The sequence below is a fragment of the Myxocyprinus asiaticus genome, chromosome 9 (assembly GCF_019703515.2).
Source record: "Myxocyprinus asiaticus isolate MX2 ecotype Aquarium Trade chromosome 9, UBuf_Myxa_2, whole genome shotgun sequence".
NCBI lineage: Eukaryota > Metazoa > Chordata > Actinopteri > Cypriniformes > Catostomidae > Myxocyprinus > Myxocyprinus asiaticus.
In genome coordinates this window covers 53042440-53057294 of record NC_059352.1, presented here as the reverse complement: position 1 = coordinate 53057294, position 14855 = coordinate 53042440, and the positions used below count along the sequence as shown (strand labels likewise).

General features: G+C 45.0%; 1 protein-coding gene across 3 annotated transcripts in view; it reads left to right on the top strand.

Moving 5' to 3' along the window:
- The window catches only part of LOC127445989 (transcription activator BRG1), a 53648-nt gene that overhangs the window by 18371 nt on the left and 20422 nt on the right, over positions 1-14855 (top strand). For 2 of the 3 annotated variants that reach the window (XM_051706559.1, XM_051706558.1), the window contains exons 22-25: positions 56-102; positions 193-359; positions 3559-3722; positions 3834-4061. In XM_051706559.1, coding sequence (XP_051562519.1) covers positions 56-102; positions 193-359; positions 3559-3722; positions 3834-4061 — 606 coding nt within the window. Of the gene's footprint in view, positions 1-55; positions 103-192; positions 360-3558; positions 3723-3833; positions 4062-7025; positions 7128-14855 lie in introns of all 3 variants that reach the window. The other variant, XM_051706557.1, reaches the window with a different exon arrangement.

The following is a 14855-nucleotide window of genomic DNA, read 5'->3' as shown; positions in this document are numbered from 1 at the left end:
AACATCGCTGCAATACTTAAATGTGTGTTGATTTACTGTGAATGTGTTTTTGCAGGAGTCGTTCTCTGAGCATTTGGGGTTTTCAGGCGGTATAGTTCAAGGGTGAGTGTAATTACAACAGTCACATTTTACACACAAAACATCACCAATGTTTAACCTTGAACTGACCTAGAGTTAACCTCTGACCCACAGAGCTGACTTATACCGAGCGTCAGGAAAGTTTGAGGTGCTGGATCGAATTTTGCCCAAATTACGAGCATCCAATCACAAAGTTCTGCTCTTCTGTCAAATGACATCACTGATGACCATAATGGAGGATTATTTTGCTTATCGCAACTTTAAATATCTCCGTCTGGATGGTGAGTTTGTTTTTCGCTGTAGTTAGTGGTTTACTAACATCATGTTACAACAGACACAAGCGGTGCATTTAAACTACATCACTCCTATAATAATAATAATAATAATAATAATAATAATAATAATAGCTACACATTATACATTATTATAAACTGAGCAGTCTACACTGGAAAGGACTGATGAAACAGTCCCTCTATGATTTTTGCAATCGCAAGAATTAATGTAAATTCAGCCACTCTCCACATTATTTGCGGTAGCTTGCAATTATATATAATTTCGGCAATTTTTCTGCATACACCGTAAATCTGAGGTAATCAGATCAGTTTTCTCCATATTTGACAGCATAAAAAAATGCTTGAAAAGCTTGACGCAGTCGAGATATCTCCAGCTGCGCAGTCGCCATCCTATCATCTCCACATAGGGTTGCCAACTGTCCTGTATCAGCCTGGACATCCCATATTTTGGCCAAAATGATGATGTCTCAAATGGAATGCCTGTTGTCTCGTATTGTAGAGCCAAGACGCTCAAGGGGGATCCTATTGCGTTCACTATCTAAATCCTTGTGTAAACGTTCACAGGACCACAGAAGCATCACAGCTAGAATTTAATCTTCATGCGCTCGTCAGGAGCTGCTCTGATTGCACTGCAGGTCGATGATGGTCAGAGTTCATTTGGAGTTCTCACATAATTCACTGAGACACAAAAACATGGTGTTCTATTACAGTTATGGTTGGATCAAATGATCGCTTTTAGGTGATTTATTGAATCCTCATTTGTGTTTTTAGTTAACAGTTTTATTGTAGGTCTACCCTTTCAACCATACAAAAGTTAACTTGCATTGTTTGAGGCAGAAAATGTTAATATAAAAAAAAAAATTAAGGGTCTTCCACTGAAAAATTAACCATTCCTTGGTTAATTAAATGAATGGTATTTTTGTGTGTATTTATAATTGTTTTTCTTGTTATCTCTATATATACGTCAGGCCGGAGTTGTTGACCATCGATTACTCTCACTTGGTCAAATGCGTGCTTGAGAGACTCATCCTGTGACTGCTCTAGAGGGAAATCCTAGTCAGGGAATCCCCTGAGGACAGGAACTCTCTCCCCTGAGTCATCATGATGCAGAGCAGATGTAGACGGCCCTGGCACCGCCTCTCCAGCCATAGCATTGCATGTCACACACTGAGACAACATTCCACAGGACCCATCCACACATATTTCCCTTAACAGATTCTTAAAACCAGGCCAATTCGTTCCCAAAATCAGTGGAGGGGAGAGGCGGGAATTAACCGCGGCCTCTACCCTATAATTTATTCCCCTGAATAGTATCTCAGTGGTAACCACTGGATACCTGTGAATATCCCTGTGCACACATCGCACCCTTACCCATTTATCCGTGCCCAATGCTTCGTATTGCACCAAGCGTTGGTGGATGGAGGTTTGAGAACAGCCTGAATCCACCAATGCGTGGTATGTATCCCCTTTTAGACTTAACTATACACGATATGCCCCTGCCCGATTGGGGGCGACCTGCAGAGCATCAGGGATCCGGACCAGTGTCGCCACCTCCATGACCAAGCATTGATCCTGGAAGTGCCCGGCTTCCCCACAGCCCCAACAGACCGGCCCAGGCCTCCCTACCACACTCGTGGGGGCGGTCCCACCAACCTGGGAAGGAGAGCGGAGAGTGACAGGAGGAGTGGAAGATACGGGGAAGGACCCCGGGGGAAGGGTTTGGGTGGGGTTTCTCCCCACCTCCGGGGAGCTGGAACAGGACAGGAAGGGGAGGGGTGTTTGAGATGCAGGAGAGAGAAGAGAGATAAAAAGAGACTGCTTCGCTGCCTCCCGGAAACGCCGCCATGTAGTCCTCTGCCAGCTGGATGGCCTCTTCCAGCGATGTCGGGTGGTGGCACTGGACACACGAGGCCATCCCACGAGGAAACTGGGCAATGAACTGCTCCAGTACCACCAGGTCGATGATGTCCACGGCGCCGCGGGTCCCCTCAGCCAGCAACCATTTCCGGCAAGCATCCCGGAGCTGTTGGGCAAAGGCAAACGGGCGGCCATGTCTCCTGAACCTCAGGGATCTGAACCGCTGGCGACTTTGCTCCAGACTACGACCGACCCACTGCAGGATGGTTTTCTTGAGATTGGGGTAGTTGAGGAGGCTGGCGGTGGGAAGTTGTTGGGCCGCTAGCTGTGCCACCCTGGAGAGTAACGGCAACAAGCGGGCCGCCCACTTGTCAGGCGGCCACTTCCACACCTCAGCGTTTTTTTCAAACAGGTCCAGGTAGGCCTCTGGATCGTCATCTGGCCCCAACTTCATGAGGGTCACGGGGGAAGTGGACTCTGGTGGGGGTCGCAGTGCCAGCCCCCTCTCTGTCGATTAGGCTCCGGAATACCTGCCAGTCCTCCGCTTGGGCCTGGAGCAAGAGTTGGAACAGCTGTTCCTGCTCCAGGTGTAACTCGATGAGGGCTTGATGCTGGGTTTGCTGGATGCCGACGAGGGATTTGATGACTTCGCCCAGTGGTAAAGATTCCATGATGGTGGCGTCCTCCAAAGTCCCAGGTTTCAGCACCAGTGTAACAAGTTCTGTTCTCTTGGGGAATGGAGGAGTCAGGAGGCAATGAAGCAGTGCAGGCAAGACTTTTTTATTTTTTCTGCCTCAGGTTCTGTACATAGTCTGTTCACGTAGATTCAACACTCAATCAGATTACAAAAGAAAAGATTTTAAACGCACCATAAACGTCGAGGTCGTGCTCTCTCTCTCTCTCCTCTGGTGAGCTGGTGTGCCTTTTAAGCCTCACTCCGTCATTACTACAACAAGAGACAGGTGTTAAGAGATAATTACAACCCAGGTGACGAGCCTTACTGCTCTCTCTCTCCCGCAGACAGACACACGACCACGCCCCCGTCCCCACAGCTGAATTAATCATCACCATCATTGTTGCTCACCTGTAAGTCGTCCTGCAGCATTTGTGTTCCTGACATGAATGATCCCTCAAATCGTGTGTTGTTGTTAAGACGTGTGCTGTTACTTTACTAACAGATCATCTGAAAACCCTCATAGACTTACATTGAAAGAGGAATTCCAGTCAGATCTAGAGAGCAGAATATCACAGAGACTTGAAGTCAGGCGAAATACATAATCATGGCGCTTCTCATCTTCAGAATGTAAGTGAATGTTTGTGTGTGTTTCAGGTACGACTAAAGCAGAGGATCGTGGGATGCTGCTGAAGACTTTTAATGATCCGGCTTCTCAGTATTTTATATTTCTGTTGAGCACCAGAGCGGGCGGGCTGGGACTCAATCTACAGAGCGCAGATACCGTCATAATATTTGACAGCGACTGGAACCCTCATCAGGTGACACGTTCACTCACAGTGTGTTTTAATTGAGACGTTCAGATGGTTTGTGCAGTTCCTCTGCGGCTGTACGTTCACTGAGGTATGTTTCTGATGTTTGTGTGTCTGTAGGATCTTCAGGCTCAAGATCGAGCGCACCGAATTGGACAGCAGAATGAGGTGCGTGTTCTCCGTCTCTGTACCGTGAACAGTGTTGAAGAGAAGATCCTGGCAGCCGCTAAATACAAACTGAACGTGGATCAGAAGGTGATTCAGGCCGGCATGTTTGATCAGAAGTCATCGAGTCACGAGCGCCGAGCGTTCCTACAGGCCATTCTAGAACATGAAGAACAGGACGAGGTCAGGACCTTCTCTCTCTTTACTAAACACGCTTGCATGCACAAGAATATTCATATGTTCATCACAGTTTATTTGTATTCTGACTATGTGTGTGTGTCCTGTAAACACAATTAACATAACACAATTATACCAATATTCCAGAAATCTCAATAAGACACATACACTCAAATAACAGCTCTTTGTCTGAACTTGATTCAACCATGGACCGTTGTTCTACATGTTTTAAATGAGTTTTCTTAACTTAAATTACTACGTAATCTCAACACAAACGCTTTGTGTAGAAAGAACCTAGTTGAGTTGAGGAAATCCTACAAAATTAGATGTGTCAGTGTAACTCAAATAAATCTCTTATTTATTTATTTACTAACTAGTGAAAGTGAATGTTAGCATGCTAAATACATGCTGGTTATAAGCACTAGAGAGTGTAGTTTAGTAACTATCTTATAGTTAACAATCATTTTCATGTGCGACATCTACCTGTCCTCATCGTTAGCTCAAGATCCACCCAAAACTACAACATGACAGAAACTCTTCTAAATTTCAACATAACAAAACATTAAACACTAACAAGTATAATCCTTTATATTCATCTTGCACAAAAAGACATTATAACACAATAACACTTAGTTCACCCAAAAATGAAAATCCTCTCATGTTTTACTCACCTTTAAGCCATTCCAGATGTATATGACTTTCCTTCTTCAGCAGAACCGAAGTGAAGATTTTTATAAGCACATTTCAGCTCAGTTTGTCCATACAATGAAAGATAACGGGTGCCGTGAGGCATAATTATGCTCCAGTCGATCAATTAATGTCTTCTGAAGCAAACTGTTAGATTGGTGTAAGAAACAAAATGATAATTAAAACTTGATTAACATTAAAAAAATCACTTCCTGCCAGCAGTCAACACATCAGTGATGTAAGCGCTATGGCGCGTTTACGCGAGAAGTCGGAAGCGCTTTGTATACAACAGAGGAACGAAAGTCATGCGAGAGATTCAATTTCAAACAACAATCCAGCGCTGGCTGGAAGCAACGATTTAAAGTTACAAATGTTTAACACCAATCTATCGGTTTGCTTCAGAAGACATTAATTGATCGACTGGAGCCTAATTATGACTGAAAGTTCTGGTCACCATTCACTTGCATTGTATGGACCTACAGAGCTGAAATATTCTTCTAAAAATCTTCATTTGTGTTCTGCAGAAGAAAGAAAGTCACACACATCTGGGATGACATGAGGGTGAGTAAATGATGAGAGAATTTTCATTTTTGGGTGAACTATCCCTTTAAGTAAATTGAACAAGCAGTAAAATCCCTTTTTTGAGTGTATTTCTGTATTAATCAGAGGTTTGGGTCAATAAACACCTTTCTGAATATTCACCGTAGGGCTGCACAATTAATCGTATTTTAACGGCGTTCACGATTTCTGTCGCAGTGAAGTGCCTTGAAAAATGCAGTTCTATTTGGTGTTTTGAAGTATTTCCTACTGAAACAGGAAGTGGGGGCGGGACATGTCGAATGGCTCGTCCCTTTTAAAAACAGCCAGTAGGCTTTAGTTTACAGCCACGTACACATACTCATTACCGGAGAAACTGACGATCTCAATACCAGCTCGCTTTTCCACTGAACTGAGAACCGAACAATGATCTGACAATATTAATACATAATTAGTTCACAAACGCACACAGCACATCACGGTCTTTGTTGCCATTGCACAAGTCCAAAACAGATGAACAAGCATGTAAAATATCTTTCAACGTTTTGAATCACAATACACTAAATATAAAGAATAGAGAACACTTACTTGTGCTGTACATCCCAAGACATGCATTAAAAATAAAAACAAAATCCAGTAAATTTCTCCACATCCGATGGAAGCATTTAGGTGTGAAATGTCTCGAACACAACTACAAATTCACTGTTATTTCTCAGAGATGTAAAAATTCAAGCCAGTGGACCCCTAACCATTAAGTTTATGAAATTTAACAGGGTTTTGGGAGGGAAACAGCCGAACAGTCTTCACCATCTCTGCGCCTCAGCACACTCCCAAGGGGGCCTCAAGATGACTTAAAATTAATTAAAAATAAGAAATATTAAAATAATTAAAATAATACAACTTAATTAAAATGCAAAAAAATACTTTCAGATGTATGCCTAAAAATTTTAAACAGACTCTTTCTGAAACTTCTAGAATAAAAATGATCCATGATTAATTATTTTAATCAGACAGGTCTAGTTTTGGGCGAGGGGGCCTCAGATATTGTCTTGGACAGTGGGGAGCCTTGGAGTCAAAAAGGTTGAGAACCACTGGTATAAATGACAGGATCTTGAAGGGGTTAAAACTGACTAAAAACTGTTGACTATAGACTGCGGTCACGAAGAGTCAAATTATGACATTTTAATGAAAGATTACGAGCTCAGAATTAAATATGCATGGATGAATTGTTCATAATAAGACCAGAAACATACATTCATAAAATAAATAGGGTGAATTTTGATTTCATGCCGACTTTAATTGAACATAACCATCTGTGATATTAGTGAGGTAGCGAGCAGAAATTATCAGCTAGTTAAGTTGCAAATTGTTCATTTTCATTATAGTCTGTGTCTACAGATGACAGAACAATTCACAAGCTCTTTCGAAGTCCATTTTCACCTCAACTGACCCATCAGGCTCTGAAATACAGAGCCGCAGAAGTTTACGAGTATCGTATATCTTGTGCTCTTATTATGTGTGTTATAGGGGTCGGCGATATACAAGAAATATTTTCACGATGTTTTATAAATATTGCGATATTCGATGACATCATCAACACCCGTGCCACCACTGCCGTTATGACACAAGTAATAAATAAATAGGATTTAAAAATATTACAAAGAAAACATCAAATCTATGATTAAAAGCTCTGCACTAAGCAGAACTGGCGTCACATTCTTCACTTTCCCCTCATGTCTCTTACAGCCCGAAAGTTCTTGTGTGTGTCTGCGACAAGCAGTCCCTCAGAACAGGGTTTCAGCTGGTCACGTAGTTACTTCATCGAGCAATGCTTTAACCCCGGAGAAGGTGAATATATTTGTTTTCCTTTCTAGATACCTGCGTTAGATGATGTTGCAAAAGAAAGGTTACGTTTTTGACTGTACTTGATCTAATTAAAGCGGTTTTATATTGTCTGTGTTGGCCTTTACAGGTTAGCCGTGGATCGAGGGATCCGTGATTATTTTTGCATGCACTTGACTTCTTTGCTTTAAAGAATAAATTCATTTATTGAAACATGAAAAACTTTAACCAGGGATATTTCTAAATTGAAATTACACTTCAAACGAAATGAAAAAACAATTAAAATGGCAAAGTGGTCAAAAAATCGTAGATAACCACCTCCTTAAATCTAAACATTTACCATCTCCAACTTCCTCCACCGGGTTGCCACGCAAGTATCTGTCTACGAAAACAGGTGGAAAATTACCAATGCAAATTGAGATCTAATGATAATTATCAATGTAAACATAATAACAATAATTGAAATATAAATAAAGCATAACCTCTTGTGGATTTCTACTTTCAGAAAACGAATACAACAGTTTGTTACTACACTTAGTCTGTGCTTAAATGAATAGAAAACATCTTGGATACTGGTGTAACCTTTGTGCCCTGATGGAGGGAATGAGACATTGTGTCGATGTAGTAACACTAGGGATTCCTATATGAAACGCTGCAGACGCTGAACTGTGTCGCGAAGTACAGAGGAGCGGACACGGGCAGGCTGCTGCGTGCTTCACAGCAAGCGCTCGACCACGTCATGACCTTCCAGCGAGTTAGGTAAGGTGTCTTCCGGGTCCCAATAAGGGTGGGAGGAAGCTACAGGTGGTGGCCTTTCCTGATTTTTGTATTAAGTAATTTCCCGCCGAGCACCTGCTAGAATAGCGCTGGGGAAGTGCTCTTCCCTCTCCAGGAGGGAGAGCACTACGGAGACCACATCCTGTCGGAGGGAGGTTAACGTGGAGAATACCTCACATGGACTTACCGACGGGGAAGTTCAAATATGGAATGATGCCACTGGGGAGGATCCTGTCTACAGAGAGGGTACACAGCAACAGTGGCCGAGGCAGAGCAGAGCTCTGATGAGGGGAGACACAAGGTTCACCTGAGGGGAAATCGAACAGTGGAAATGCATCATACGGGATTACCGAGGGGGGAATCACCACGTATGGAGCACTGAGCCCAAGTACACGGGCTCACCTGAAAAGGGGCATACCACGAGTACTGGGCCTGGCGGCGTCACTCCTCCGCCGAGTTCACCACCGAATAGTGCTTAAGGAATTAAAGAGGTGTCCAGTTACGGGGAACTGTTGTGGACAAGATAGCGCACATTATCACCTCAAAAGGGGAAAGCCGCAATGCAAGCGATACACCCGACGGGCCGCCTGGCCTACCTGTTGTTACCCCATAACACTCGGGTCAAAACCGGTTCTATGCACAGGTTGTAGAACCTCGCAGAGGTATTGGGTGTAGCCCAACCCGCTGCTCTGCAAATGTCTGCTAGAGTGGCGCCCCTCGCCAGTGCCCAGGAGGATGCAACACCTCTGGTGGAGTGCGCCCGGACTCCCAAAGGGCACGGCAGGTCTTGTGATGGGTAAGCCAGAGAAATGGCATCCACAATCCAATGGGACAACGTCTGTTTGGAGACAGCTTTCCCCTTCTGCTGCCCTCCAAAGCAGACAAAGAGCTGCTCCGAGCATCTAAAGCTCTGTGTGCGGTCCAGATAGATGTGCAGAGTGCAAACTGGACACAGCAACAACAAGGCCGGGTCTTCCTCCTCTGAAGGGAGTGCTTGCAAGTTCACCACCTGATACTGGAAGGGACAGGTGGGAACTTTGGGCACATAATCGGGCTGGGGTCTCTAGATCACGTGAGAGTGTGCTGGCCCGAACTCCAGGCATTCGCTGGTGACAGAGAGCGCCTGCAGGTCCCCCACCCTCTTGATAGAAATGAGCGCCACCAGGAGGGCCGTCTTCAGGGACAAAGTGCTGAGCTCGGCCTACTCCAGGGGCTCAAAGGGGGCTCTCTGTAAGGCAGGTAGGACCACAGAGAGATCCCAAGAGTGAATCAGGTGCAGTCTAGGGGGATTCAATCTCCTCGCACCTTTGTGGAACCTGGTGATCAGGTCGTGCTGTCGAGAGGGTCTCCCATCCAGTGTATCGTGATGTGCTGCAATAGCAGCCACGTACACCTTCAGGGTAGAGGGAGACAGCCGTCTCTCCAGTCCCTCTTGTAGAAAGCAACACAGACCTGACTGCGCATCTCTGTGGATCTTCCCCACGGGAAGAACACCAATTCACGAAGAGACGCTACTTCAGAGCATACAGCCACCTCATGGAGGGGGCTCTGGCCTGAGTGATCATGTCTACCACCGCTGGTGGAAGGCCTGCTAGGTCCTCCGCGTCCCATCCAGGAGCCAGACATGGAGATTCCAGAGGTCTGGCCATGAGTGCCGGAGCATACCCTGCCCCTAAGTGAGAAGGTCCTGCCTCAGGGGAATGCGCCAGGGAGGGGCTACTGCCAGGAGCATCAGGTCTGAAAACCAAGTCCGGTTTGGCAAGTATGGTGCAACCATCAGGACTTGTTGCCCGTCCTCCCTGACTTTGCAAAACATCTCAGCAATGAGGCCCACTGGGGGAAACACGTACTTGCGCTGCCCCCTAGGCCAGCTGTGCGCCAAGGCATCTGTGCTGAGGGGAGGCTCGGACAGGGAGTACCAAAGGGGGCAGTAAGAGGACTCTCGGGAGGCAAACAGGTCCACCTGCGCCTCTCCGAATCTCTCCCAAATCAGCTGGACTGCATGGGGGTGGAGTCTCCACTCCCCGCGGAGCGTTACCTGCCGTGAGACCACGTCTGCTGCACGGTTGAGGATGCCCGGGAGGTGAGAGGCTCGCAGAGAGGGTTGTAAAAGCCCTTGTGCTACTCGGCTAAGGGGACAGGTTCTATCGCTTCCTTTGCCAGAAGGGTGGTGACCTCTGCCCGAAGGACCGAGGCATCCTCGCCTCGCACAGCAGTGGAGAGGATGCCACTGAACCTGGGCGGCCGTCTGGTGAACTGGATTGCATCCCGCACGCTGACCGTAAAGACTTTCAGCCCCTGGCTGTCGCAGCTGCGAGGGCCGGAGGGGCTGAGCATTGGAGAATGACCCAGGGAATAAGGAAACTGCTCTTTTATTGACAATTTGGGTGCCAGAGCCCAGAAGGCATCCGGCGATATTGGGATACCCACCTCGTGCTGACCCAGGGGCGGGAGTGGGGGGCCCGTGCACACACCTGGGTCAGAGTCATCAATGAGAGCTGCCTCATCCCTGGGTCGCCCGTCTCAGGACCACCTCGAAGCCCGTCCAGGGTTCTTGGCAGCCGGCTGGCAGGCAGGCGGTGCCACCTTCCTGCGGGAAGACCTTTTTCTCAAAGACCGGCGTATGGGCTCCGATGGTGGGGAGGCCGGCACCACAGGAGGACGGCCCTGGCGAGAGGCAGACGGGGCGCGGGCCACAGCAGGATGTGTTTGATGACCTCTGTCTGCTTCTACACTGTTGAGAACTGATGGGCGAAATCCTCAACAGTGTTGCCAAAGAGCCCCCCTTGGGAGATGGGTGCATCAAGAAAGCGGACTTTCTTGGCGTCATGCATCTCCGCAAGGTTGAGCCACAGGTGCCGCTCTTGGACCACCAAGGTGGACATCGTCTGGCCCAGGGCGCGTGCCGTGACTGTCGTCACCCATAGAGTGAGGTCGGTCGCGGTACGCAGTTCCTGCATAAGCCCTGGGTCGATCCTACCCTCGTGCAGATCTTTGAGCGCCTTGGCCTGGTGGACCTGCAGGATGGCCATGGTGTGCAGGGTGGAAGCAGCCTGACCCGCGGCATTGTAAGCCTTTGCCACGAGTGATGAAGAAAACTTACACGCCTTGGAAGGGAGCCTTGGTCGGTTCCTCCAGGTCCTCGCTGACGCAGCCGCCTGAGTTTCAACGCAGGATGGACCGGGTCGGGAAGCAGCCGCGGTGGCTCTCTGCTTCACATAGAAGGAAGAGAGCCTCGACAGCAATGTTCTCATGAGCATGTTCTCACAGTGAGAACTTGACCCCTCCACAAAAGCTGCTTTGGCGTGCTGGCGACTCAAGCACTCGAGACAGATCTCATGGCCATCCGGTGTGGAGAGATAATGGCCACACCCAGTAGCACAAAGGTGAAAGGACATCTTTAAAAAGATGCCAATCATTTGTGTGAGCTCTTTTAGAGAAAATATACTCTTTTGGAATATACTCTTTTAACACCTGTGGACCCAGGGGAAGAACAACACTCGACCATGCGAGGGTGACCACTGATAATTCCAGCAGCAAGGAATAAGGTGACGGGACGAACACACACACATACACACATGCGCTCGGCTCCGAAGAACAAGTCTGAATGAGTGGTGCACGCCATCTCCTTTTATAACCGTATGTCCGGGGCGGAGAGTGGCATGCAAATTCCACTTGCCAATTTTCATTGGCCTTTTCTGAATAAAGCAAAGGTGATTGGGGCTCTCAAGAGTGAACCCCTAGTGTCACTACTTTGACACGACATCGAGTGAGTGACAGACAGGGAACACCAGTTTCGTATTACGTGTAAGTCTAATTAATTCCCTTGTGTTCCTAAATGAATGCTGCCTAATAATTTCCTTTGTGTTATTATTAATTTGTGTTTGTATTGTGTTTCGTTAAAGCAGTAATGCTGCCTAAAGAAAATGAAATGGAACTCAGTTTAAGGTTCAAGATGTTTTTGCATTATTTTATAATTTAATCATGTTCATCTTTGTTTTTTAAATTGCGCTATCCCTTAGCAAATCGTAAGGATGCACGCCATAATTTAATTTAAAAAGAAAACTTTAGTTTAATTTCATGGCCCGCTAAATAAAATGTTTCTTAATGGAGTGGATGATGAATACAAGTTTATGGTTTAAAACTGTGTATTTTAAATAACTTTGAATAAGACTGTATTTCCTTAATTATTAAATTTCTCATATTCATGTTTTTTTTTTAATCTAGTTGCTCAGTGTTTGTATTACAGTTAATGTCTGTGTGTAGAGAATAGGTTATAATGAGGGCTGCACGATTTGGACAAAAAGTCATATTGCGATTATTTTGAAATTATATTTTATAATTATATTATATTTGAAAAAATATTGCGATTTGAACTGTGATATGATAAGCAAAATTTAAATTAAAGTGAATCTAGAATGCTTTTAAAATGAACCGGCCTTTTTAATCTGTATTGTTTTAAATGTTTTAATAATTTGAGAAGTATCTAAAAATGTAAGTGAATGATAACTATTGGGCTACTGTTTAATATATCGATGTCGGCATTGGGGTATTTGTCCGATATCATCAATATCTGATTACATGGTCCTGTCGCCCAGCCCGAGTGTAATATACAAAACAGCTGTGTTTAGAGTTCAGTGCTAACATCAGCTGACCACATTATACCGTATTTAAAGCACTCTAGATTTACTTCAGTTGCACATTTGCATAATTCACAATATGTTCGGTCATTAGAAGTTTGTAAATAAATCTGGCACTGATGTTTTATGGACTGATGAGATGATGAAAGCACAGAAATAATAATACACACTTCCTTTAGTTTTACGCCAAAATAAAGTGACTACACAGCAATGCATCATGGTAAATAATTACATAAAAATATTACTATTATATATTGCAATAATAATAATTTAAAAATTAGATTTTTTCTCCCCAAATTGGAATGCCGAATTCCCAATGCGCTCTAAATCCTCGTGGTGGTGCGGTTACTCACCTCAATCTGGGTGGCGGAGGATGAATCTTAGTTGCCTCTGCGTCTGAGACCATCAATCCGCGTATCTTATCATGTGGCTTGTTGAGACATAGCGTGTGTGGAGGCTTCACACTATTCTCCATGGCAACCACGCACAACTCACCACACACCACACCGAGAGTAAGAACCACATTATAACGACCACGAGGAGGTTACCCCATGTGACTCTACCCTCCCTAGCAACCGGGCCAATTTGGTCACTTAGGAGACCTGGCTGAAGTCACTCAGCACACCCTGGATTCGAACTCGCGACTCCATGTGTGGTAGCCAGCGTCAATACTCGCTGAGCCAGACCCCAAAAATTTGATCTTTTAAACAGGACTGTGAACACCCTACATAATAACTCCTATACTGGCAGTAAAGTATGGACAAAACATGACTTAATTTTGGTCAAAAGGAATCATTTACTAGTTTGTAGTTTTAACACCTTGTTCAACATGAGAGCTGTGTTTAATTTTATTATTTCTTTTAGAATTGATATCTAAGCAGTGGCATCAACCCTGTAAAAAACTATTCTTAGATGAGAGAATAATCGTGTTTAATAATCGTGATTAACATTTTCAACTAAATAATGGTGATTATCATTTCAACCAATATCGTCTATCTCTAATCCACCGTATTTATATAAAACATATGTTACATAATGATTAAGGATATGATCATTAATGATTACTTTAAATTACTTGGCAGAGGGGCCTGGGTATCTCAGCGAGTACTGACGCTGATTATCACCCCTGAAGTCGTGAGTTGGAATCCAGGGCGTGCTGAGTGACTCCAGCCAGGTTTCCTAAGCAACCAAATTGGCCCGGTTGCTAGGGAGGGTAGAGTCACATGGGGTAACCTCCTCGTGGTCGTGATTAGGGGTTCTCGCTCTCAATGGGGCGTGTGGTAAGTTGTGTGTGGATTGTGGAGAGTAGCATGAGTCTCCACATGCTGTGAGTCTCTGCGGTGTCATGCACGAGTCACGTGATAAGATGCGCGGATTGACGGTCTCAGAAGCGGAGGCAACTGAGACTTGTCCTCCGCCACCCGGATTGAGGCGAGTAACCGCGCTACCACGAGGACCTACTAAGTAGTGGGAATTGGATATTCCACATTGGGAGAAAAGGGGATACAAATTAAAAATAAATAAATAAATTGGCAGAATTAATAAAATCTATTAAGGCTGTCAAATTAAAATTCAAAATGTTAATATTCATAAAATAAAAAATAAAAAGGCATATTCAAATGCAAAAGCTCTGCATTGGTATTTTATATTTGATTATGACTTAGTGGAGGTCTTTGGTCGTTGCGTCTTGCGCTCTTATCAGCATCTCGTAGCTCAAGGGGCCGTTCATACACAACTATTTTTATGTCTGTCTGCGCTCCTTACACATTGTTTTTGGATATACACCGATCAACCACAATATTAAAACCACCTGTCTAATATTGTGTAGGTCCCCCTCGTGCCACCGAAACAGCACCAACCCGCATCACAGAATAACATTCAGATATTATATTCCTCACCAAAATTGTACAGAGCGGTTATCTGAGTTACAGTAGACTTTGTCAGTTCAAACCAGTCTGGCCATTCTCTGTTGATCTCTCTCATCAACAAGACATTTCCATCCACAGAACTGCTGCTCACTGGATGCCCATCTGGCACCAACAATCACGCCAAGCTCCAGATCACTGAGATCACATTTTTCCCCATTCTGATGGTTGATGTGAACATTAACTGAAGCTCCTGACCCGTATCTGCATGATTTTATGCACTGCACTGCTGCCACATGATTGGCTGATTAGATAACCGCATGGATGATTGTTGGTGCCAGATGGGCTGGTTTGAGTATTTCTGGGATTTTCACACACAACAGTCTCTAGAATTTACTCAGAATGGTGCCAAAAACAGAAAAACATCCAGTGAGCGGCAGTTCTGTTTATGG